Here is a 27,362-nt window from a genome sequence, read left to right as displayed (position 1 = left end):
AAGAATGTCGGGTGGATCAACAACCGGAAGTGGGTTAGTGGACACTGTCCAAATTCAGGCTTAGAAATGCATTAGGCAGAAAATTACTTATTTCAAATGGGTGACCAAACATTCACGACCGAATCGCCCGTCTTACATGTCGTGGTTATTGGATTTCACCACAAAAAGGGTTGTCAGGTATTTCTACTTTTTGTAGGTTAATGTTAACCGTGAGAATGGAAGGCGTTGTTGTTTAATTTTTTTTGAAACAGAAATAAAAGCAAGACAACTCGTCCCACTCCCTTCCAACTCGCCCCACTTATGAAAAACTGTAAATTCCTGATGACTTTTTCTTTGTCCAGGTAAGGAACATAATTCAATAGTTGAATGTATGAGGTCCCTTGAAAACTGGTATCGGGTCCATTTGCGCCCAATACACGTTCGCACCTACACGTTTGCAGCTCGCTCATTCGCACCCTACATGTTCCCACCCAATTTTAAAGCAAATTCTAGTTAATAATTAGAAAATCATCATTGTTGTTTAAATTCCTTTGATGTAAATACTGCATATATTATGCTTTGTAATATGAGGCAGGCATTACCTGTAAATGGGGACGAAGTCTGTATGAATTATTTTTTTGTAACTCAATTATTTGTCAAAAAAAAGACACGGAAATACAGTAACGTTTCCGATTTTGGTTCTGTTGTTAGGGATTTTAGTTGTGACGTTATTTAAATTATGACGTCATATGCAATGAAAACAAGAAACGCTATCATTAGGTAACGTTTTTTTCATATCAAGGAATTATTAAAAATGAAATAAGTATTGCGCGTTCCTTCCTATTTTATACTAGACTGATAAATATATATTTTACTCAAAGTTTCATACAAACGAGACCGGAAAAAGGAAGTATATTGTACATTTCTGCGCAGGTCCGGGATTTCAAAACATGACATAAAAAAAATTGAAAGATTTTGAGTTCATTAGTACAATGAAAAATTCGGGAAATTTTCCCGAATTTTTTTTTTTATTGAATTTTCTACTGTTATTGGGGACGAAGTCCCCATATGATTAAAAAATTGAAGATTTTAAATGAAACTTAAATAAAAAAATAATTGTTTTTACTGTGACAGCTTGAATAAAAACCAGTCAGAATCTCACTTTATTTTGAAACAATGAAATAAAGTTGTAGCAAAACACTGTCACTAACCAAAAATGAAGAGTTATTCGACACAACAAAAAATAAAACGAGAACACTTGACAGAATCTCACTTTATTTAGAAACTGATTATTATTATTTTTTTAACGATACACAATCCAAAACATGATTAAGATTTATGCAACACAAAAAAAATGTCTCAATTTATTTTGAGATAATGACAACAAATTATACTTAAAGGAATACACTTGCCAAAACTTGATTACCAAATCATTAAACACAAAACCAATTAAAAATTGGGCACGAAGGTGAAGGGTGTGCACAAGACTAGGCGCGAGCGTGAATCAGCCCCGGATTCGTGAAAACTATATGCAGTGTCGGACACCACAAAAAGTCTTCTCTTCTATTAACATGTTAAAACGTTCTCTGTCATGTCTGTATAGATACAATTTTGGACTTTAAATTCACCTCTTTAGCGTAAAAAAGGTTATATCCTGCCAACTTGTCAAATGTATCCATGTTATAAAATTTTATATGTAAAAGAGCCATATCCTGATTCATTTAGTCACATACATTTTGTACATTGTATGTAAAGAAATTTAATTCTAATGAAAAAAGTCTTGCCAAGTCACCTCATTAATAAAAAGAAGTATAATTTACAACATATTTGATTCTGAATGGAATTAAAATCAGCAATTCTGACAAACTAAAATGGCAGACATTTATTATCAGGATTAAACTACAATGTTCTTTTAAAAAGTGGGTGAAGTTAGTAGACTTAAATTCAGTGGGATTTATTTTATTTTTGTTTATAGGTTGGGTGATCTTGAAGGCCTTTATTCAATGAGATAAAACTACTTTTGGTGGGATGTGTAGGTCATTTGTAGGTTGGCCTAATATCATGGGATTAATCTACATTTCATAACAGAGTAGGGCTACATTTGTATTTGGTAGGCCTAAATTCAGCTGGAAAAAACTTAATTCAAGAGTAGAAATATATATGTAGGTTAAGTTTGCAGGCCTAAAATCAGCGTGAATTAAAACCTTACCATAAATGGGACTGGTTGTAATGGATTCGACAGATATCATTTAAAAATTTTTAAAAGGAAGAATTATGTCTGTTGCTGTTTCTCTTCTATCCTTGTTTTTTTGATAGCTATAGTTAATTAGATGGTGTCTGGACTAAAATACACAATAAATTCTAATATGTTTATTAACCGGATTTTTGTGACAAAAATGTCGGTTATTGATTTGGGGATGTACGGCGGGCGGTCGGGCGGGCGGGCGGGCGGCAATCAAATGTTGTCCATGCATTAACTCATGAACCGTTCAACCAAAGCTTTTAAAATTTTAAAATGTTATTACTGACAACTATACGAAGGTCAAGTTCAATAATGGCGATTTTGACTTTTACCGTTCAGGAGTTATGGTTCTTGAAAGATTGAAAAATGGAGTTGTCCGTGCATTTACGCATGAACTGTTCTACCAAAACTTACTAAATTTTAATATGTTGTTACTAATAAAAGAATGGAGGTCAAGTTCAATAATGACGAATTTGACTTTTACCGTTCAGGAGTTATGGTTCTTGAAAGATTGAAAAATGGAGATTCCAGTCGTGTCCGTGCATTTATGCATGAACTGTTCTACCAAAGCTTCCGAAATTTTAATATGCTGTTACTGATGACAAAATGGAGGTCAAGTTCAATAATGACGATTTTGACTTTTACCGTTCAGGAGTTATGGTTCTTGAAAGATTAAAAAATGGTTTTTCCCGTCGTGTCCGTGCATTTTCTCATGAACCATTCAACCAAAGCTTTTGAAATTTTAATATGTTGTTACTGATGACAAAATAGAGGTCAAGTTCAATAATGACGATTTTGACTTTTACCGTTCAGGAGTTATGGTTCTTGAAAGATCGTAAAATGGCGTTTCCATTCAGGTTGTTGCATTTACTCATGAACCATTCAATCTAAGCTTTTCAAATTTTAATATGTTGATAATGATGACAAAATGGAGGTCAAATTTGATATTGACGATTTTCTCTTTCACCATTCATCAGTAATGGTTCTTGTGATATAACCAGGACACAAATAAATGTTAATAAATCCGGTTTGCTGTCGTTGTGACAGCCTCTTGTTTTGTATATGCACTGTTAACTGTTTATTTTAAATTTATTATAATTTGGACTTTTTATATTGTAGGTAGAGTTTTCGTATCCTCCTCTTATAGAAGGGAACCCAGTTGACAGTAATCAGGTACCAGAAGAATGGAAACATTTACCTTCCCTTGGGATACCAGATGGAGCCCACAATTACACTAAAGGTTAGGTCACTCTTGTGTTAATACAAGATTTCAACTACATGTAGTAGAATTATCAGATGTACACTTAATTGAATTCGATTGATTAAAACTGTTCATACATGTTTATTTATTTTTTATCTTGAAATTAAAACTGGTAGAAACCCTGAGAAAAAAAGTCAATATAAAGTGTTCATCCACAGACAAACCTGTAGGCTGACTTATAATGCAGTCAATGAGATAGTATAGTTCAGGGCTTTCCATTGAAGCCGGTAGCCGGCGGAAATCCGCCGCTTACGGTGGCTTCAAGTGCCGGCTACTTCACTGCCAAAAATATAAATTCAAAAAGAAAAAAATATCTTTTTCAAATGTTTACAGGCAGCCGAGAGACGTATATTGTTGCAAAGTCGCGGTCACGATAAACAAGGATGACAAGTCAATGTTTACCTTGGGCTACATATAGTTCACATGAATTCAGGTCACTGATTGGTTGTCTATTTAAAGTCAGAATGCATCGTTTCTTTTCAAAGATAACAAGAGAGACGTTCCGGTGGTCATTGAACGATAACAATAGAGACGTTCCGATGGTCATTAACTCGTTGGCTTTTTTTGGCTTTTAAAACGTGAAGACAATCAGATAGGATGACAATCTTATGTTATGGAATAATATTAGTCAAATTAAAGAAAGTGTAGTAGATCATATTGTTCAGAATCTGGAAAACAGTATCTTTTGAAGTTCATTTTTCAAAGCCCACGTGGTGTTCAGAGAATCAAGGTCAAAAACGAAAGTAGAATATTGTCGACTCGACCTCAAATAAATAACATTTCCAAATGATTTATGTATCCGACTTATTGAACAGTTTACTCTATTTATGCCAGAGCTTCTGGGGGCCTTAAGCGGCCCCCAGACCCCCTGCCGTAAGGCACCAAGCTTACAGCTTGGTGGGCGTCCGGCTTCGCCGAACGCATGTTATAGCCGCCTATAATTTTAATTCAGCCTTCTACTTCCATTTCAATGGAAAGCCCTGATAGTTATGACTTTTAAGAATGAGTCTGCATATTACACATTTTAACAATGTCGGTTAAAATCATGTCACTTGTATCAGAAGAGTGAAATCTATGAAAATAAAGCATTCAAAATTGGGTTACCTTTTACCAGTATAAATTTACACTTGATAAAAATCAATATGGTGAAATTCTATAAGTTGAAACCTACTTTGAACCTTGCCTTCATAAAAGTGGTCATCAGTCTTTTAATACATGCATGAAAATACTAAAGTGTTGCAGTTTTTAAAGAAGTTAAAACTTTGAAAAAAGTGAAAAAAAACCAAACTGAAGATTAGGCATTATAAGAAAAGTTGTTCACATATAAACATAATCATAGAACATGTAGAAGTTAGATAATATTTTAAATAATCACAATTAGCTATTTTTATTTGTATTTTAGACACTATATTCTTCCATCTGCCTTCAAGACAAGAAAAACATAAGACAGTTTATGGAGTGGCTTGTTACAGACAGATTGATACTAAGGTATTCTATTGGTACAGTTATGTATGTTAACAATGTCTCTTCTTAGAAGTGGGTAAAACAGTTATGTGTGTTAACAATGTCTCTTCTTAGAAGTGGGTAAAACAGTTATGTGTGTTAACAATGTCTCTTCTTAGAAGTGGGTAAAACAGTTATGTATGTTAACAATGTCTCTTCTTAGAAGTGGGTAAAACAGTTATGTATGTTAACAATGTCTCTTCTTAGAAGTGGGTAAGACAGTTATGTATGTTAACAATGTCTCTTCTTAGAAGTGGGTAAAACAGTTATGTGTGTTAACAATGTCTCTTCTTAGAAGTGGGTAAAACAGTTATGTGTGTTAACAATGTCTCTTCTTAGAAGTGGGTAAAACAGTTATGTATGTTAACAATGTCTCTTCTTAGAAGTGGGTAAAACAGTTATGTATGTTAACAATGTCTCTTCTTAGAAGTGGGTAAGACAGTTATGTATGTTAACAATGTCTCTTCTTAGAAGTGGGTAAGACAGTTATGTATGTTAACAATGTCTCTTCTTAGAAGTGGGTAAGACAGTTATGTATGTTAACAATGTCTCTTCTTAGAAGTGGGTAAAACAGTTATGTATGTTAACAATGTCTCTTCTTAGAAGTGAGTAAAACAGTTATGTGTGTTAACAATGTCTCTTCTTAGAAGTGGGTAAAACAGTTATGTGTGTTAACAATGTCTCTCTTAGAAGTGGGTAAAACAGTTATGTGTGTTAGCAATGTCTCTTCTTAGAAGTGGGTAAAACAGTTATGTGTGTTAACAATGTCTCTTCTTAGAAGTGGGTAAAACAGTTATGTGTGTTAACAATGTCTCTTCTTAGAAGTGGGTAAAACAGTTATGTATGTTAACAATGTCTCTTCTTAGAAGTGGGTAAAACAGTTATGTATATGTTAACAATGTCTCTTCTTAGAAGTGGGTAAAACAGTTATGTATGTTAACAATGTCTCTTCTTAGAAGTGGGTAAAACAGTTATGTATGTTAACAATGTCTCTTCTTAGAAGTGGGTAAAACAGTTATGTGTGTTAACAATGTCTCTTCTTAGAAGTGGGTAAAACAGTTATGTGTGTTAACAATGTCTCTTCTTAGAAGTGGGTAAAACAGTTATGTGTGTTAACAATGTCTCTTCTTAGAAGTGGGTAAAACAGTTATGTGTGTTAACAATGTCTCTCTTAGAAGTGGGTAAAACAGTTATGTGTGTTAGCAATGTCTCTTCTTAGAAGTGGGTAAAACAGTTATGTGTGTTAACAATGTCTCTTCTTAGAAGTGGGTAAAACAGTTATGTGTGTTAACAATGTCTCTTCTTAGAAGTGGGTAAAACAGTTATGTATGTTAACAATGTCTCTTCTTAGAAGTGGGTAAAACAGTTATGTATATGTTAACAATGTCTCTTCTTAGAAGTGGGTAAAACAGTTATGTATGTTAACAATGTCTCTTCTTAGAAGTGGGTAAAACAGTTATGTATGTTAACAATGTCTCTTCTTAGAAGTGGGTAAAACAGTTATGTATGCTAACAATGTCTCTTCTTAGAAGTGGGTAAAACAGTTATGTATGTTAACAATGTCTCTTCTTAGAAGTGGGTAAAACAGTTATGTATGTTAACAATGTCTCTTCTTAGAAGTGGGTAAAACAGTTATGTGTGTTAACAATGTCTCTTCTTAGAAGTGGGTAAAACAGTTATGTGTGTTAACAATGTCTCTTCTTAGAAGTGGGTAAAACAGTTATGTGAGTTAACAATGTCTTTTCTTAGAAGTGGGTAAAAAAATTATGAATGAGCCAGATTGAACTATCAAAGATCAGCTTAAAGAGAAGACTTTTAATTTTGATTATAATTTTTGGTGAAAATAGGTCATATATGATATAAAGTAGATAAAAATAAATGTTGTATGAGTGCCAATGAGACAACTTCCATCCAAGTAACAATTTGCTAAATTTTAATAAAAGTAAATCATCATAAGTCAAAGAAGGGCTTTCAACACTGAGTCTTGGCTCACATCCAAACAGCAAGATATAAAGGGCCCAAAATAACGACTACTAGTGTTAAACCATTCAAAAAGGAAAGCCAACAGTCTAATCTATATAAAAATATAGAGAAACTCTTATAAACCAGATAAACAAATGACAACCACTTAACAACAGCTTCTTGAGTAAGGACAGGTGCTCACAAATGCAGGGGGTTTAGATACTTTCTTTACTTTTTTTGTGAACTTCAAAAAATGTTTTTCATAACATTGATATATGATAAATAAAAAAACAATGAATAATCAATATGCCTAGTCTCACCTTCAAAAAGTTTCACTAATTTATTTGTAGGATCTTGTTAATAAATCATCTGATGTGACAAGAAGTTCAGTTCAGAAGAGTGTGTGTGTTCTCAGTAAACTGGTAAGTGTGCAGTACACATTTTAAAAGTGTGTGTTTTTGATATAAATTACAAAAATGTTGACTGGCAAATGTACAGGACAGACTTGTTTTGAAGATTTAACCAAATTTCTATTTTTTGCTTTGATATTTTTAACCTGTATTTTATTTTTGTTTAATTCTGATTTGACCATATTTGGTTAGGCCAACTAAATTTAATTAGTAGATTTTCATCCAGATTTTTGAAAAAAAATGGGGCAGGTGTGAGGATTTTATTTTTTATTTCATACAAAACCGTTTTGTGATGTGTTCTTCATACATGCATAAGCATGATAAGGAATCCTACATAATTTTTCAAATTCTTAAATTAACGTCCCTGATTGGCAACCACTGTTCTTCATGTAATTGCCGCTTTAGGAACCTATTCTAAGTAATTAGCAACAACATGCATGTGGTGAAAAGATCTCTTCAATCGGACAACGTACATCATATTTATTTTGCTTTCTAAACGATGGTTTGTAATGACCATAGAATGCAGAAATTCATTTGTATGCAACACAAGTATTATGAGCACAGAGTACAGAGAAAACTCGAACATTAATGAAAATAATAGGATTGGTGCTTTTAAGATTCTTGTATAAAATGCAAATAAAATTACAATGTAAAACATGACCACAACCAGAAAGAAGTTTATTGATGGTTGGACAGAGGCTGATTGCTGTTTGTCAACAAAAAACGACAGCCATGGGTAACTCTAAGGGCTGCTATAAGTTATACAATGTGTATGTATGCCGACTTTTGATTTCAATATGCCGTCTTAAATCTTGTATGTATTTGCTGGTGTCAATTTCTTTAACTGTCATGTTTTTGTACCAATGTGTTTCACAATTCTTGCGCTTTTGATATTATTCAAAGTTCAAGTTGTCTGACACAAAGTCATCATGGTTTAATTACAAAAAAAAACGTTTTCTAATCACAGAAATTTGTGACATACCGCGATATGCGTTCTTGGACACAGCATATTATTCTTAACCCAAATATTTCATGCCCTTCTCTTAATCAATATCTGTTCTCAGTAGACGTTGTTGTCATCTTAGAGCAGCAGAATATGTTGACTTAATCATTTTGTTAAACATTCGAAGAAATTTGATAACCGAAATTTGAAACAGGAAGTTTTGAATGTAACGAAGTTTTCTGGAAACAGAAACGAACCAAATCCGGAAATAAAAAAAATCGGGGCTGGACGATTTCAGAGGGGAGGGCGGGGATGAAAATCTATCAATTTATTTTAATTGGCCTTATATTGAGTTATAAAGACTTGTATGAAACAATTTTTACCTGCAAAGCTTGTAGTTATAGCAGACATAGTAACTACATAACTCAGTCTGAATTCCCTTGCTTTTATGAATGGGAATTTTTTTATATTTGGCCTGCAGCATGATATTGTTCAATTTAAATGTGTATGCAATTCTTACCTTTCCTGTGAAGCCACTTCCTGTTTACAGATAGGAATAAAATGTTGTAATACTCATTGTCCTAGTAACTGCACTTTTAAGTGAAGAACTCAATTCTCTGGTTGGACAGACTGGTTTCCTGCTAATGGAATTCTTTGTATGAATTGTATATTAAGATTCTGTAAACCTTCTCCTAAATATAAGTTATATTCTAAACAAATTGTTATATTCAATCATTTCCTTCCTTAACATTATAACAATGTAAGTGCTTTATTAAAGTCCAATTGATCATAGTTTTGGAAATCATCTTCATCAGGTATGCATTATTCTAATCAATTGCATGTAAAAACTAAGGTCCAGGATTCTTATTTACTTTTTTTTTTTTTTTTTTTTTAAAGTAAAAGTAAATAAAACCTGAACATGCTGAAACATACATCTCTTGTCATTGAATTTTCATAATGGAAAAAAAAAGGATAAAAACATACATAAAGGAAACGGCCATGGTAAGACATGTACATGAGTCAAATTTATTTAAAGCTCAAATATTGTGGATTCTTTTTTTTTTTTGTGGGTACCAATTTTCTTGGATTGAGAAAAACTTACACTTTCATGGTTTTGCTAATGTCTGCATAAAAGTCTGTGTAAAATTTGTATTTCGTTGAACATTCACCTGTACTCACGAAATCCACGAAAATTGGAACCCAATGAAAAATAATGACTCCACAGTACTAAGCATTAGATTATGGATTTGGTCTTTAGAAATTGAGATTTCAATAGTTTGCTTTCACTTGTGAAAAGATATGTAAGGATAATTAGGTGATTTAACAGATTTCTATACTGAAATGTTTTGCTTATTTTGTAATGAATTATATTTATTTTTAGCCTCTTTTTGGATTGATACAAACCAAACTAGAACTTATTACACATGCATACTTTGACGAAAAAGATTTCAGTAAAGTGCAGTTGTTAGAGGAAACCTACAAAAATCTTACTGCCTCATTAAGTGACAGCTTGAAAGAAGGATCACATATGTGTTTAGGTAAGAGAAAGAAGGATCACATATGTGTTTAGGTAAGAAATAAGAGACACAAATTCATTACTGACAGCTTTACAGGAGATTTCTTAAATCAGAAAAATTTGAAAACCATACTCTACATTTAAGAAAATATGAAAACAGGAATATTTATTTTTCATTTGGAAATTTTATTGCTACTCTAGAATCTGATAATATTCATTTAGAAGTGCTAGTCAATGTGTAATAAAACAGGGAAAGCACCTGAATTAAAGATATGGTAAAAACATAAAGATAGAACTACCATGAATACTGCACAGTACAACAAACCATATCAATCAAAATAGCCAACTCCTATGAACTTATATTTAAGAAATAATTCATGGAAGCCATAGATTGTTGGAAATTTACACATGGCCTGGGCCGTGATATTCAAATTTTATCCTGAGCGTTAGCGAGGGATAAAATTAACGAATATCACTGCCCAGGCCATGTGTAAATTTCCAACAATCTATGGCTTCCATGAATTATTTCGATTCTAATAGGACAAATACGGTCATTAAAAATCTGAAGCGATGGTAGGTAAGCTGTGTGTGTGGCTGTTCTTTTTTTACTCCTGGTTCAATAAAGCTCAAATATTCATAAAATCTGTAGCTTGCATAGATTGTTTAGTGAATAACCGCTAGAAAAAAACATCTGTTTAATTCTTTAAATTCACAAACCCAACATTTGCCATTTTTAATTTACATGTTTTTCTCGTAAGCTACCGTCAAATCTAAAGTTGACATTTTGTAACTATGTTGACTTGCTGAAATCAGTAAATATGCGAAAAATACAATAGAATAGAAAATAAAACAAAACCTACCTTACAAATCAATTCTAATACAATATTATACGAATTTCGATGGTTCTCTTTTCAGAAAATGTTCAACTGTAGCGTTTTCATTTGTATGACGTCATGTTTTGAAATGACTTAAATGCGTCAAAAACATTAAAAGACTTTCACAGAATTTTATTTTATTTTTATTTTGTTGATTTCTCCAAGCTCTTGTGCATTACTTCTTTTTATTATGCATCCGAATTAGAATAAGTTATTTTGTCTTTTTTAACTGCAATTTAAAAATAAAATAAAATCGGCAAATGGTTTACAAATAGGTTCCAATACATGTGGATTTACGTGGGAAGCATATTGTAACAGCCATTATTATGTATATCTCTGAGTCTGCGCTAAGTATAGATATATGGAGAATTTTATCACGGTGTTGTTTACAAAGCGAAAGAAGCACGTCATATTAGAATAAGACTTATATCTCAAACTACATTGTGTGAAGTAGTGGGAGCTTATAGTTTAACCCTCCTCTATCAGTCAAACCATTAGCAATTTTTATTTCCAGATGCTTAATCAAATATAAATGTATAGCAACCTTACATTGATAGATATTATATAGTAACATACTATGAGGAGAAGATCATCCATATTGATTTTTATGTGATCTTAAAGACTTTCAATATAAAATCAACCATGATCAGTAAGGCAAGCCACACATTTCAGGATTTGCACTCTTAAGTCTAGTTGACATTATATTTCTATTTCTTGTGTTTACTGTGTGATAGATATAAGAAGATGTGGACTCAGAATAAGAAAGCAGAATAATTACATAACGTAATTACCAATATTATTTTATAGGAATGTCTGTGAGAGATGTTGTGGTTGAATTCAAACACAAGATTGTGGTACTGTTTAAACTAATACTATTGGAAAGACGGGTATGTTGTGTTTTATAACATTTCAGAAACCACTTTTATAACTTTAAACTTAAACTTTGATCCAATATAGTCACTATCATTCTTGGAATGTCAAGGTTCAAACTTCTATATCTAGAAATACCACTGACCTCATAGGTAACTAGATTTAAAAAAATCAAAAGAATATACAAAAAACAGTAACAATTACTCACAAGTACATGGAAACACACATGACAGGATTAAATTACACAATAAAAAAATTGAAAAAAATCTATTCTATTATATGAATAATGGTGTCAGAAAAACATTAACTAGTAAGTAGTTCATTCCACTCAGTATACTTGTGCTACAAATTGAAATATGTGGAGGAAAACAAGGTGATGTTTTAATCAGATGGTTTTAATAATCTTTTAATGTGTTAAAACTAGCGAATCAAAATATATCTCTAAAAAACACAAAAAAGAACCATTTTACAATTCCCAACTGACAATGACTTACATAAAAGGGAGTGAGGTGGTTTCTGGTTTCAGTTTTGTTAATGAAACAATAATGTTTGTTATAGAAAGTTGTGTTGTTATCAGGTACTCCCATACACAAGTTCTGTAATGATTTGTTACCTGTTTTACATTTATTCTTTTGTTTTATAGGTAAAATTTTCTTGTACACCTGTTGAAGGTTTTGTAATGTTTTATTACCTGTTAACGTTACAAGTATTATATTACCTGTTAACGTTACAAGTATTAAATTACCTGTTAATGTTACAAGTATTATATTACCTGTAAACGTTACAAGTATTATAATTTGGTAGCTGTTCAATGGTTGTGTTACGATTTTGTTACCTGTTAACATTTATTCCTATTTTTACAGGTATTATTTTCTGGTACACCTGTTGAAAGGTTGTGTAATTCGTTGTTATCAGTTTTATCATTATTTCCAGGTAAGCATTATCTAAAAATTAGTTAAAACAATAGGAAATATTATATACCCCAATCCTAGTAAAAAAGGAACTATATTATATTAAAGCATACTTTTTCACCTTTTTCCTTAATTGTATGTACCTTACCTTTGACCTAAACAATGGAAAACTTAAACTTTGTGGTTAAACTCCTTATCCTGTAAAGGGGGTTATTTCGCAGGTGTAAATTTACCCAATTTTCATTGAATTATGTAGACGAAATATTTTGGCTGATTCAAACTTTTATCAATATCATTGCATGTACACTTTTAATTTGGCGGAATTTATTTTGGTGATTTTTCTTCTATCCGTGAAAATAAGCTAAATTTTACACCCCTCGAAAATAACCCCCTATACCATATGTTCTTTGCTACAACAGAAGAATGGCATTATGTTTCTGGTCTCTGCATCTGTCCGTTTAACAGTGACCAAATGACATAAACCTTGGCAACCATAGGTCACTACACATCCTTTAGCAATGAGCAAAACCTATATACCACATAGCAAGCTGACATTATCAATGTAAAACAATGCAAACAAGAAAAGCAATTAGGAGATAACTGTATTGTATTTTAAGCTCCGACAGCATCAATTGGGGATTTGATGGTCGCAGATTAAGTTTACTGGCGATGCGTTAGCGGAGACAGTAAACAGAGACAGTAAACGAGTATTTGCGACCATCAAATCCCAAATTGATGCCGTCTGAGCTTAAAATACAATATTGTTATCTCCATTCTAATGAAACTGACAGAAAACAACGTTAAAACATGTATTTAAAATCTGTCATATGCCGTCTGGGCTTGCGCGTACGTCCCATAGCATCAATTGTCAATTGATGCCATGTAAGAAAGTGACGTTATCCAATCAAAATGAATGTTACAAACTTTGTTGCATTAGAATGACCTGATCTGGTCTAAAGAATTGGGCAGGAGACAAACCATACACCTAATCTGGAACAGTGGTGTAGCAGTACGACATTAGTACAATATGTAAATCTCAATTAAAACCTACTTAGTTGATGAGATTGATTCAAAACACAAAAACAATAAGACACAAAGTACCTTTTTAGAGTACTCATTGTTACTGGAAGCTAGTTCAAAGCCAATAACCAATAATAAAAAAATCATGTATCTAAGTATTTGAATAGATCACATTCAATAGATTAATTGTAAAGACATCATAACCAGTCAGATAAAGCATGATCTTGTGCAAATTCAAATATAGGTACATGTATCAACAAAATGTAGGACAATGAATGTTCATTGGTCTATAGCAATAATATTCAGTTGTGGTTTAATTTATTGACAACAAAATAAATATTTATATCGATAAAAACAATATCAGAGAATCTTATTACAGTGTTAAACTTATAGCTAATGGTACATTATGATGTAAAATTTGTAGATTTGATGCCAAATTGCATTTACATCCCCATTCATGGTTCACTGAACTTGGAAATATGATTGTATGAAATCAATACTTTCCCAGTTGAAAGTTTTTGTTAAGGAGGCTCGAAATACAAATATTTTCTTTCAATGAAGCATGCGTATACATTTTATGTTGGGATCTTGAAAGTTGTACTCTGCCTTTTTGTTGAGATAATTATATAGATATATTCGACTTTTTATTTTTCCAAAGGTTACAATATTTGCATACACTTTTATAAAGTTACAAATTTTATCAAAACCTCACAGCATTTCAATTTGAGGCATATTATTTATCTTTTTATTTAATGTGTTAAGATTTTTTTATCTTTAAGAGAATCTAAAAAGTTGTATTTCAAATAATTTCCTTTAAAATCCATTGACAGGGGAGGTAATCACGTTTCAAATTTTGTTTCCACGTGAAATCCATTTAAATTTCCAGAAGCATTTCATTTACTTATATACAAGGATATAAAAAGGGTTATATTTTTGTCTACATACATTTTATTTTGTTAAATGTAGAGTTTGCTGGTTGTTTAGTTGAGGTGTAATACCACCATTGATTTTTCCCTATTAGTCTTTGTTAAATTGGCACTTTTAAAAAAATTGTACAGTATTTACCTTTATTTCAACCAAAGTAATACTTTGCATGTATAAAGTTTAACCCTTTCCAGTGCTACAGTGAAAATTTCACGCTACATTTAATTGCATATAAGAAAGTTACCATCACCGGAAGTAAACAACCCAATTTTTACACTGTTATTTACTGGTTACCTGCTTTGATAACTATGTAACCTTAAGGTTCCAAAATATTTTATAAGACCATCAAATAAAAAAAGAATGATGCTTTCAGACACCCAACATACATGTTTATGACTACAACTGTCAAATTCAAGGGAATATTTTTTAGGCCACTTTCGTATACAACCGGATGTGACGTACCATGATTTGGTGGTATTACACCTTGACACCACTGACTGTAGGTGATACTTTCAAAATGTTGCAAAAATCACTTGTTCCTAAAGTATATGATAAAGTTCATTTATAGAAAAAAAATAGCGAAATCATATATTTAAAAAAATAAGGTGTATACCCTCGAGCCCCCTTAAGGTTGTATACTATGAATGAAGTTGTGTTAAGATAACCTTTTTTAACTTAGTATGCATGTTCCTTATGAAATATTTGGAATAATATGCCAACTTAAATTTTTCGTGGTTCACTTCTTAAGAAAAATGATAGTCTAAGTGAGGCATATACAAAAAAACAAGTAACATTTGTGAAAGACTTGCCTCTTGTACATGTCTATAAATAATTTAATGTGTTTCTTTTAGGTATGATTGAGTACGGTTTAGAGGAGGCTGCTACATGTGGAGGTGAGAGGTTACTATCACCAACCTTACACCCAGCAATGTATGGCAGTACTGAAAGTGATGAATATCTAGAGGTTCACTACCATGATGAAAAACCTGTTCTTAAAACAAGTTCTGACAGCAGTTTAAACAAACAGACCAGTGATAAAGCTGAACTGAACAGAAGTTTAAGTGTGGAACCTCAACCTCTGACTATTGATAGAGAGTGTGAAGTAGACAAAGATTCAGAAGGTTCTACTGTAGGTAGTGATTATGTTAGGGTTGAAGCAGAGGACAAAGAAAGCTGTGATACTGAGGCTGAGAAATCAGCTACTCAATCTAGTGATTTAAATAATTGTGATAATATAGACAACGCTGATATAGCTAAACCAGATATAAGTGGATCAAGTCCTATTAGATTTTGCAATGGTATATTAATTGGTGAACATAATTTTGTTGAGACAAAGTTGACAGCAAACACACAAACACCACAAAAATCTACTAAAGGTGATAAAGAAAAACAGCCAAAAACTCCAACTAGTGCAGATTCTATTCAGTCTGACCCGTTTATGAATATGAAGTCAATTACTCAGATTGAAGCTGTTCAAACAGGGGAGATAATTAAAAATAACAGTTCTGTGGTAAATATTGAGGAATATGCTGAAAAATGTGAAGAGTATGATGAAAATGAAAAATCTTCGAATTTAGAATTATCATTGAATTTAGAAGATTTAAAAAGAAGTAATAGTATAGAGGATATTGACTCACCAGAGAGTATACAGAAAATAGACCGGGAGGATTGTTTCTCTTGGGAGGAAGATTCACTTCTCCTTACTATAGATCCTAACCTAGACTCTAGTGGAGATCATTCAGAACAATTAAAAGCAGCTAATTCATTGGCTGAAAAAAAGTCAGAAGCTGATGAACGCTTAAGTCAACCAATAGAAAACCCATTTACAAAAACTAGTCAATTACTGGATGGAGATGTTGAGAAAAAGGAAGATGTTTCATTTACAGATATACCTCTCACTGAAAACAATTCTAAAGCTGAGGAAAAAGACAGTCCTGGCAAAAAAGCAGCTGCTCTTAAAAATAAGTTAAGTACTGCTTTTGGTGGCTTTAATGTTAAGGAGAAAATCCGGAACAGAAAGGCTAACAATAATAAAATGATACCGATGCAAGATTTGAAAGTCAAAGTACCAAATATTCCAAAACTGCAGCAGGATGATTGTGGATTTCCATTGATTATATTTACCAAGGTGAGTTTTGTTGTGTTTCTTTCAATACTAACAAAAAATATATCAGAAAATGGAAGTATGTGCACATAGGTTGGAAATAAATTGTCCTTTATCATGTTTATAGAATTGAGAATGGAAATGGGGATTGTGTCAAATAGAAAACAAACCGACCAAAGAACAGAAAACAGCAAAAGGCCACCAATGTGTCTTCAACACAGGAAGATAATTGCTCAACTGGTGGTTAGCTTCAACGGGCCCCTTAACCAAATGTGTACTTGATTAACAATGGCCATAGATTACGCACTTGGGACAGGTGCAAAGATGTGGCATCCCCTTTACCTCTAGCCAATGTAAAATAAACAAGTATACTGCCATTCTTACTGTTAAAATTAGTTTAAAGGCAGAAAAAACAGGAGCAAAATATCAATGATAACATTCTTTGTACATAACATTTAGGTCTACTATCAGTTACTGACATGCCAGCTGCAGACCTCAATTAAACTGATTGAAAGATTAAGTCTTCATCATATATTTTAGAAATGATATCCTTTAAAAGAAGTAAAAATTTTGCACATTTCATGAATTTAAAGGTTTTGGGCTTTTTTTTTCAAGTTAACTGTGTTAAGGGGACTTGAGCACTGTATGTCAGGGCTTTTTGTATTACATTTATAAGCTATGATAATTGGTGGGTAAAATATGAAAACAGTCATTTATCGTAAATTATAAATCTTGTCCTAGATGATGCAACTATTATAAAGGAATTCTCCAGATGAAGTGGAATTATATAGACTATAATATAGTTTTATATCTTTAAACATGTTAAATGATCTTATAAAAATAGTGACTATAGCTATCCACCAGAGTTGAAATTACAATATTTAAACAATTATAAGTTATTATACAACCAATGACTAGTTAACAAGTCTATTAAGTTCAAAATGGATAAAGAGATTTAATTTGCTATGCTAAATGTCTTGACATTACTATGTATATGTTTTTCTTCTGTTTTCAGGGTTATATATGCCATCCATATTTGTCTCTGCAGTATTATGACCTACTTAATGATGTTAATATAAGAGGATTTGTGATTGGTGCTACAAACATCTTGTTTAGACAGAAGCGCCACCTAACAGATGCTGTGGTGGAGGTAAGGTGTCTAGACTAGTTTTTATGTGCCTACTATAACATGTATAAAAGGTGGGGTTATATTTTATGGTCTGTGTGTCCCTCTTAATTTATCTTTAGCTAGTTCTTATTCTGTTTATTCTTTTCCTCAATCCCATATAAGGTTGAGGGAGTTTCCAAGAAAGTTGTGGTCATATCAACTTGAAAGTTAGTATTCATGGAAATGATAAGAATTTCTTAAATATTTTTGCCATATTACAAACTTTTCAAACAAATAACTTCCCTTTGTCAATCATAGACTTGTTCTATACCATGTATACAGGACAAAATTGTCTTTTGCCCATACAATGCATAATGTTGAAAGTGAAATATTGGTGTTTTTAGTGAAAAATAACCATGATAACTTTGAATTTGTGTATTAAAAGTATTTAGTTAATAAAATGTAATTTAAACTTAAAGGTGTGAAAAACTTGAAGGTTCTACAAATTATGCACAGATAAATGTGCTCTTTCAGCTAGCACTTCATTGTCAGTAACAATTGATGTCCCTCCTAAGGAAGGAAGCCACTGTAAAAGGGATCTCTAATAGAAATTACAGGGTCAATTATGAGAACTGACAAACAGACTACCTGTGTTCAGAATCACCTTTATAGTGGGACCTTTTCAGACCTGTTGTGCACATTATTTTTGAAACAGATAGAGTCAATAGAAACTAATAACCAAAAATTTGATCCTTGATTAGAACACAGTGTGTTTATCTTTGTTTTTAATTCAGGTATCTGAAGAGAAAATCGAGTTCCATGACAAAGAGTTACAGAAACTGTTAAACCTAACGACTGCTGATCTCAGATTTGCTGATATACTTGTTAAGGCTGTGGTTGGTGACAGTGAAGATTCTCTTTTTGAAACAACAGGTAATTGTTAATTTGGACTAAATATACTTACTGTAAATTCAGAAATTATTTTAAGGGTGCTAGTACTGGAAATAGTGTGTGGCGATCGCAATGTTAAGAACTCACATTCTGCTAACCGAAACATCTGTATGTAGTTTTTTTCAAATCGCAATAATTACACTTTTTGTCCTTTCTTTAAAAATTGCAATAATAGATGCATGCAATAATTTGTGAATTCACAATAGACATTGACTAGTTATTTTATATCAGTCAGCTATTTTCTCTATCTTTGTTTTGTGAGTACATCAAACATAGAGTGAGGTGAACATTCTTTAGATTTTTCAAATGTCTAGCAATTTATTTATGATGAAAACTATTTAATTTATAAAAAGATGTTTGTTGTGTGTGTATGTATAACCACACTAGTCAAGAAAACCATTTTTATCAAGTTTCAGAAAGTATTATATTGATATTATATCCCCTTTCTAGAACATGGCTATATGGCATTCACCCTGTCAATCCTTTCTATCAAAAAATTTGAAGTCACCCTTTTCTCATGTACCATTGGACAAAATGAGTTTATATTTGATCATCAGCTGTGTGAGGGCTTGGTGTATATATCTGTTAGACATCCACTCTTGTTTTCCAATATTTCTAATTAGGAATGAGGTATATATGCTGCATGCAACTTTTTGGGTTTTCCCCAGTTATTGATAAAGGGAGATAAGTCAATTTATAAAATTTCCTAGATATCTAAACTTGAAGAATGCAATACAATGAAATGTTTGATTTATTTTAAAATGCAAATGAAAGATGCTTCTACTCATTCAGTGGTCAAAACTCCATGAAAAGAGAATGGTATGTGGATTGCTTGGGACTTGAATTCCTATGCCTGCTATATATTGTTTTGCTGCAGCTGCAGTAGTTTTGTATCCCTCCACTCCATTTTGTACTCCTGTTGCTTGGTAAAGTGAATGGTTCTTTTAAGGTTTAGTTTAATATGGGTGTATTTATATACATGTGTGTAGTAGTAAATCATGGTCTGCTATTGTCTACTGCAATAAATTAATTTTGTATGTGATATTTATTTTGCTGCGAAAATTAGTGGTGAGTTCATGAAATTTTTGACAGTTGACGTATGATGACACCATTTTGGTAACATTTTATTTGTTCAGTTGAAAAAGGTGGGAGATTTAATAATTGTTGACCCTGTTTTATTTTCAGGCTGGGAAGGTGGAGATGAATGGTTAAGAGCACAGTTTAAAGTCTATCTACAGTCTTTATTGGTTACCTGTAAACAGGATGGTCAGTCTTATGTTAACATATTTCTCTTTATCTACAGCTGGTTACAATTAAATGGCAAATTAGTTTATTACATTGGCTGCAATGAATTTCTTTATTACTTTGATTTCCCAGTGTAATAAAAACATATAGTTCCTTCAATTTTCTACTTTATTTCAATTGATAGCTTTCTGTCTACAGTATCATTAAGATATCATAAATACTTTGTCACAAATTTGGGCTTATTATGATTTTTTTGTGAGAATGGAATCTCACATTGACATTTTTTTTAGATCACAAATTTTGTTTAGGTCAGAAAGGGTATCCAGCAATTTCAAAAAAGAATAATTTCCATTTAATTATTTGACAAGCTATAATACCTCAGTTTTGTATTTATACACCTGACACATATAATTTTTTTTTGGAAAAAATTAGCAGGCTTGATAGCTGTGTACTAATGGGTAACATTTTATTTTATTTTTCAAATTATAAAAAGTTAACAGAAGCCTTCTCATTTTAGATGTGAAATTACATGAGGATTTTGGACTTCCATTTCTTCAATCCTTTAAGACAACTCAGTGCTACAGAGTTTGGTCTGGTGACACTCATCCAGGAATGAGTGGGATTCCATTAGGGTTAGTTTTATATGGTCTTAAAAGTTTAAAAGGAATATTTTTGATAGTGGCCATTGGATATATGTAAAATGAAAAGATATTATACCAAACTTGAACACTATTGATGACCTTTTTTCCTTGCAGTAATACACTTTGTGTAGTGTCCAGTTTTAGAAAAAAAGTGAAAAAAAGCCCAACATTTTCTGGCTTACAGTGTTAAGCTTATTTCGTTGCTATTTATCACCAGGAAACAACTTTGACTGGTGTAAATAAAAAAGAATCAAATATACCCTAGGATTATTTTAAATCATTAAAACTGAAATTAATCTGGCAACAATCTTTATTTTTAAAATAAATCTATAAACTGGATTTAGAGAATGGAATAAACATACATACATAAGCAATTTGTTGTCTTCCATCACTTAAAACTATACAAGTTCCCTCAAATTATTGCTCAGAGGTTTGAACATTAAATGTCATAATTAAAAAGTTATTAGTGTTGATGACATCAGAAGGTTATTCAGAGACAGATCTAACGTCATTCAGAGATAATTCAGATTAACCCTTAAAAGGTTAAGTATATCTATTTTTATGCCCCACCTACAATAGTAGAGGGGCATTATGTTTTCTGGTTTGTGCATCCGTTCGTCAGTCCGTTCATCCGTTAGTCTGTTCGTTTGTCTGTCCCACTTCAGGTTAAAGTTTTTGGTTGAGGTAGTTTTTGATGAAGTTGAAGTCCAATCAACCTGAAACTTAGTATACATGTTCCTTATGATATGGTCTTTCTAATTTTAATGCCAAATTAGAGTTCTGACCCCAATTTCACGGTCCAATGAACATAGAAAATGATAGTGGGAGTGGGCATCCGTGTACTGGGGACACATTCTTGTTAATGGTAATTTTGCTGGATTCTTATTCCATAAAATTTGAGCTTGTATAATATTTTAAAGAACCGATCCTAGATTTCAGTATCAGACCTGTTTTCACCCGTATTCTATATAGCTAGTTCTCCTTTGAAATACAGTAAAAGATAAATTTGAACTTAATTTTCTGCTATAAATATTGTTTTGACAACTTCCAAAAGTTTTTTTTGTTTGTTATTTCATTAATTATCTCTTTAATTATAGCATAAAATTCAAATCTGTAACTTTCAGCTGTAAAAAAGCATTTTTGACTTACAATAGAGGTTGACAAATATGAAAATTATAGGCAAAATTTGACCAAATAGTCCATTTACAGTTCCTTGACTGATAACCAATACATGTGCTCTGAATAATTACTAGATTTAACACCTAATCCCACTTGATTATGATGAGATGACTAGTTATATGCATCAAATAAACAAAATAAAAGGAGAAAATATTATTTATATTTATAGACATCCTTGCCATGGTAACCTAGGAGTCAGTGATATCAAAGTCAGACTGGCACAGTAAGTTATGAAACAAAATGTATTACATATATGATATACATAAGTGTTCCAATTCCCAAGGCCACAATTAAAAATATTTAGGTTTGCCCAAACCCTACACAAACATGACAAAGGTTGAGACAGTGGGTAGGTAGGTAGGCATTTTCTTTTCTTTTTTCAAAAAGAAAAATTGAAGTATCGGGTGTTTATTAGTCTTCATGCCCATGATGCCTATCTGATTAAAAAAACCTTCCTCAAATCAGGACAATAAAAGAATTTGAGTAGGCAGCTTTTTTCTGGGAAGGTAGCGTTTGGGCAAACAAACCTATTCTTTTTTATGGCCCAAGATGTTTGTGTAGATAAAAGGTCCATCACAAAGTTTATTAATAGTTTGTGTAACCCTGAAATTTATATATTTTATGTTCAATTTCATGATAATTTATTGTTCCTCAAGAAAATAAGCCATAAAATAAGTTGATGTATAGCAAATTTGACAATCATCAGGTTAGTTAAAAAATTTGAGGAATAACATTTCATGGCTTTTTATTTGTTTAAACTAATGAAAAAAAATATGGTAAAAATGATTAAATTCTTACATAAAGAAGATGTATACAACTCACCTTTATTGTTAAATGAACGAAAAAAAAGAATAGGATTCAAATAAAAATTTTCGTGACATAAACTTGTAAATAGTCCATATCAGGTTCATCAAATTTGGAGAGATTAAACAAATGCAGCTCTGTTCTTAAAATGCTCAAAGAAAAAGAATATTTTTTTCCTTTTTGTCTGCTTTTTGGTGTAGACTATAATAATTTTACAGATATTAATAGTCCATGTGTATTTTATTTGATTACATCTACATTTTATGTTTTACTGATAATTTTGTGTAAACTTGTAGCATGAATAGGTCAAAGTACAGTCTTCAGCACAGAGCCTTGGCTCACACTGAACAGCAAGCTATAAAGGCCCCTAAAATGACTATTGTACCAGTAGTACCATTCAAAGGAGAAAACCAACGATCTAATCTATATAAAAAAATGAGAAACATTAATGAACCACATCAACAAATGAAACCACTGAGTATTAGCACATTTTCTCATATACATGTATTTTGATGCATAGAATACATCTAGCTTAGTACACTTCTTAAATAAACATATAAGTACAAAAGCAGAATGGATCCAGAATTTGAAACTGGGCTGATTTAAAATTAAGTTTTAAGGGGCAGTGAAGAGTTGAATACTAATGCACAAAAAAAACCAAACTTTTTGGACATAAGAGAGTCCCAGGCCATGAACTTCGTTGAACCAGCGCTGAATCAAGATTTCTGATATGCAAGTGTCACCAATTTATTTAGCTTAATCTATAAGGGTTTTTTTCTTTGATAGTTCCATGCAAAGTACAGAGAGGGGTAAGAAAATTAATGCTGCTGTAACACAGACAGGAAAATTTGTTGGTAAGTTGATATATTTTGATAAATGAAGTAGAGGCAAACTTATTAGTTCTACATTTTGTATTTCATTTTTGTATAAATGAATGATGTTAATTGTGCATGGACACCGGATTGGTGTAAACCCCTTTTCTGTCAAAGTAATTCATACTCTAGTAGATCATGTGCACCTTGCCATCTTTTTATAAGGAAAAAAATAACTATGTCCTATATCATTAATAGATTGTAGTGATCTTTATTATGATGTTGAACCAAACCACATGCCAATGAAGACTGTAAATTATGAATTGATGTAAACTCCTGTATAGCATGGAAGCAGTATTCCATTATAAATTATTATTGAGTTTCTTCTGCCTGTATTGTTTTCATGAATAGTAGAAACCTGGGACAAAAGCAGAGGCGGATTGAGGGGGGGGGGGCTCCCTTTTTGGGAAGAAATTGCTTATAAAGGGAATCATTGAAGCGTGACTGGAGCAGGCCCCCTCTTAGGTCAGTCAGTGGGCCCCCACTTATGAAAATTTCTGGATCCGCCACTGAAAAGATTTAATGTGCTGTTATATATCAGGTTGTAAATGTCTAGGCACAGTTTCGTGCCTATTCATTGAAGAATTCAATGTAAAAATATTGGTGTATTTACAATTTATTACAGCAGAGGTTACAATGAATTAAGCTACATCAATAAACCTGTTCTTTATTTCGACCATTGTGCAATTATTTGAACAAATCAGCTGTTTTTAACATAGAAAGTGTAATATATCTTTACTTTATTTTGATAGGTGGTGCCATAACGACAGCTAAATCAGCTGTGAGTTCATGGTTCAGTAACTTGACTACAGATTGGAAGAAGGAAGAGAAATCAGAACCAGAATCATAGCGTGTATACTATTATTGTTAAACCCTCATATAGCTTACATGAAAATCTCAACATTTAAAGTTGTGAAAAATGTGATATTAAATTTAGAAAAGTTAGATTTAAGCATAATTGAACTGAATTCAAATCATGGGGAATTACGGGGTGACAAACTGTTTTTGTATAAATATCATTGTACATTCCATAACAAGCTAATTTATATTATCATGTCTATAGAGGTATCTCAGTTGAAGTCATTCAAACAATTTTTTCTGTTTCTCAGATTTCCATATTACAAAGTTTACAAAAAAACATTTTTTTTTTATATTTTCCTGTTCCATATTTGTTATTTGTAAATACATTGTTAATGGGATTTTGCACACAATGCAGGAAATGCTTTATGAATTACAAACTACAGTTGTAATAAATCTTAAATTTGATTTGCTTTGGGAAATCTAGAATATATGGTTCCAATTTATTTTAAATTATGTTTTAGGAATAATTAAAAATATTTCAAGTAAACATTGATATATAATCATGTAGTATTTTTATGCCCTTGCTGAGGCGGAGGGGAAATAAGTTTTACCCTTTTCGGTCAGTATGTACCTACGTCCGTATGTCCCAAAATTGGTTACTGTTTTCTGACTTTAGCTTGCCTCAACCAAATGTTATCAAACTTATACACAATGTTTATCTCCACAATATACAGATCAATTTTTAATTTTGGTGTGGTCACTTTAACCATTCTCGAGTAATGTCCTTTATAAATGAAAAAAATGCAAAATATTTACAATCAGTTCCCTAACTTAAGTTGCCTCAACCAAATTTTATGAAGCATTATTACCACAAAAAACAGATCAAGATGAATTTGGGTAGTGTCACTTTAACCATTAACAAGTAATGCCCCTTTATAAATTGAAAAATTGAAAAAAAAACTGTAATTTAAGTTTGCCCCAACCAAATATAATGCAACCTATACACAATATTTATTACCACAAAACTCAATTCAAGTATAAATTGGGGTGGTGTCACTTTTATTGTTCTTTAGTTATGTCCCTTTATAATGTTGTATGCAAGTGGGGGCATCATCTGTGTCCCCACGGTACACATTACTTATACAAATATGTCAATAAAAAAATCAAAGCTCCAATTTAGGGTAAATATGCACTGAAATCAGTTTAGTTATGTCGTGTTAAGAACTTAAGAAACAACCAATAAAGAATTAAAATTACTGATAACTTGTAGGTCAAGTACTGATAACTTGTAGGTCAAGTACTGATAACTTGTAGGTCAAGTACTGATAACTTGTAGGTCAAGTACTGATGACAACATATCATAGACTTTGGATTTACACATCTAAAGTTAATTTAAATTCTCAAACTATGCTTAGAAATTCCCTATATCAGTTAAATTCCATTTTGATGATTGTAGAATTTGTACCCTTTATTGATTAATTTTTATCCATGAGCAATTTTTTGATAAATTGAACAATGATAACTTTTTTTGGAGTCGAGCATCACTGATTAGTCTTTTGTAGACAAAACATGTGTCTGGTGTAAATACAAAATTTAATCCTATAGTGTGTCAAGATAATGAAACTAAGTTACTAATGTATGACCTGACTGTGTATAAATTAAAAAGAAAACAAGAACAATTATCAAACAAAAGAAACCTATAATAGAAACAAATGAAAAGAAAACCTAAAACTGAAAAAAGACCAAGACTTTACAAGACAATAACTTATGAGATGGCATAGAGTTTGAGAAACAGAACAGTTTATTGTATGGACTTGTGGGAGCTTATGTATAAAAATATGCAGTGTTCAGTTATATGTACTTAAAATTAGTGTATGAAATAAGTTTTGTATTTTATTTATTTTTATAAACAGTTGGTTTGTGAATAGGAAAGGATGTTTAGTTGCAAATCATGTTTGATGTTTGAAACTGCCAGAAATTTGAGATCATATGGTGTCAATAGTTTAATTAAACTTAGAATTATTGTAAACAATAGCTGTGATGATTTTAAGAGATTTGGCTTTAGATGAAATTTTAGTTCTATTTATTTAGGGACTTTTAAAGTCTATCAATGAAAATCTGTCACTGTGATAACAAATAACTTAAATGATACTCTTACAAATAATTCAAGTCTGAAACATTGTAAACCCATTCCTTGCATGCCTTATCCCAGTAGAGAACTTACAAACACTCTCTGTGTCATTTTGTTCAATTTTTGTACAGGGAGAACAAAATAATTGGTATCAGTGTTTGAAGCTTTTTTAATTGGGAAGATATGCCCTTCACAAATAGAAAATGAGCAAAATTGGTTGATGTCCACCTAATAACTTTTATTTGTTTTTAATGAAAATCATTAATATAATAAGACAGTAACAGTAAACATAATGATAATATTCATGCCAAACCTGAAATTTTTTACATATCTTTCTAGACTTGATGTAAATACTTTCTTCTTGTGTGACAATACTGCATGCTGGAAAATAATGATTCTCTGATTGAAATGATCTAAATTAATGGTACTTTTTTCCTGTTATTATGCTGTTTAGTATTTAGTAAACAGCTGTAAGGCCATGTCAAATATTTCTTATTCTTTTTATATATAAAGAGAGAGTTGTTAAGGAGTTAAAAACTGCTGTGTGAAAATGTTGCTGAAAAATAATTAATGTTGTATTTGCACTTTATACTAATAGTACAGGAAAATGTCTTTTAACATATCAGAAAGTATTTCAACTTGCATAATATTTTTGTTAATCCTTATCTGATGCTGTTCAGATACTTTCTTTTATCCAGATAGAAAAAAAATGTAATGGAAAAAAGAAATATTAAGTAAATAGCAATGCAAAGTCTATGATGTCCTACAAAAATGTGAATCAGTACCTTTTCAAATTATGTATCATATTGGAACACTTTACATATTTAAATTTAATAGTTGAAATGTTATACCTGTATTTATTGGGTTTGGTATATTGTAATCTAGAAAAAATTGAAAGAAGTGTGAAATAATGTGGAACTTTCCTTAAAGAGAAATGTATATTGATTTTTTAATCAAAATGTGTGCAATATGAAGTTTTGAACTGATGTTATGTGGACATATTTATGTTTGTCTTGTCTTGTTATCAATTTGTCTTGTCTTGTTATCAAGTTGAGTATTCATTATTATTTAATTATCTTTGCAAATCTACAAATAAACCATTGAAACTTC

General features: G+C 31.6%; 1 protein-coding gene across 3 annotated transcripts; it reads left to right on the top strand.

Annotated features, from left to right (window-relative positions):
* On the top strand, positions 1-27,362 carry LOC139512850 (late secretory pathway protein AVL9 homolog). 3 transcript variants are annotated; one of them, XM_071300778.1, is made up of 16 exons: positions 2-177; positions 3,341-3,461; positions 4,885-4,970; positions 7,298-7,369; positions 9,682-9,838; positions 11,499-11,578; positions 12,425-12,494; positions 15,268-16,544; positions 17,536-17,670; positions 18,423-18,561; positions 19,765-19,845; positions 20,342-20,456; positions 21,814-21,867; positions 23,235-23,302; positions 24,073-25,391; positions 25,458-27,362. In XM_071300778.1, exons 1-15 carry the CDS (start codon positions 97-99, stop codon positions 24,168-24,170), a joined length of 2,634 nt encoding a protein of 877 aa, XP_071156879.1. In that variant the 5' UTR covers positions 2-96; the 3' UTR covers positions 24,171-25,391; positions 25,458-27,362. The 3 variants fall into 3 exon arrangements, with proteins under 3 accessions (XP_071156880.1, XP_071156879.1, XP_071156881.1); XM_071300780.1 differs by having other exon boundaries at positions 14-177; positions 9,682-9,870; XM_071300779.1 differs by lacking the exons at positions 23,235-23,302; positions 24,073-25,391; positions 25,458-27,362 and adding an exon at positions 22,194-22,493 and having other exon boundaries at positions 1-177; positions 21,814-21,927.

Source organism: Mytilus edulis, chromosome 2, assembly GCF_963676685.1.
Source record: "Mytilus edulis chromosome 2, xbMytEdul2.2, whole genome shotgun sequence".
Classification (NCBI taxonomy): domain Eukaryota; kingdom Metazoa; phylum Mollusca; class Bivalvia; order Mytilida; family Mytilidae; genus Mytilus; species Mytilus edulis.
This window is presented reverse-complemented; position numbering and strand designations above follow the sequence as displayed.

Coding starts and splice junctions, on each gene's coding strand:
- LOC139512850 (XM_071300778.1), top strand. CDS start 97: ATGGGTGACCAAACATTCACGACCGAATCGCCCGTCTTACATGTCGTG. Junction 12,495..15,267: donor AGTTTTATCATTATTTCCAG/GTAAGCATTATC, acceptor TGTTTCTTTTAG/GTATGATTGAGTACGGTTTA. Junction 19,846..20,341: donor GGTTACCTGTAAACAGGATG/GTCAGTCTTATG, acceptor TTCTCATTTTAG/ATGTGAAATTACATGAGGAT.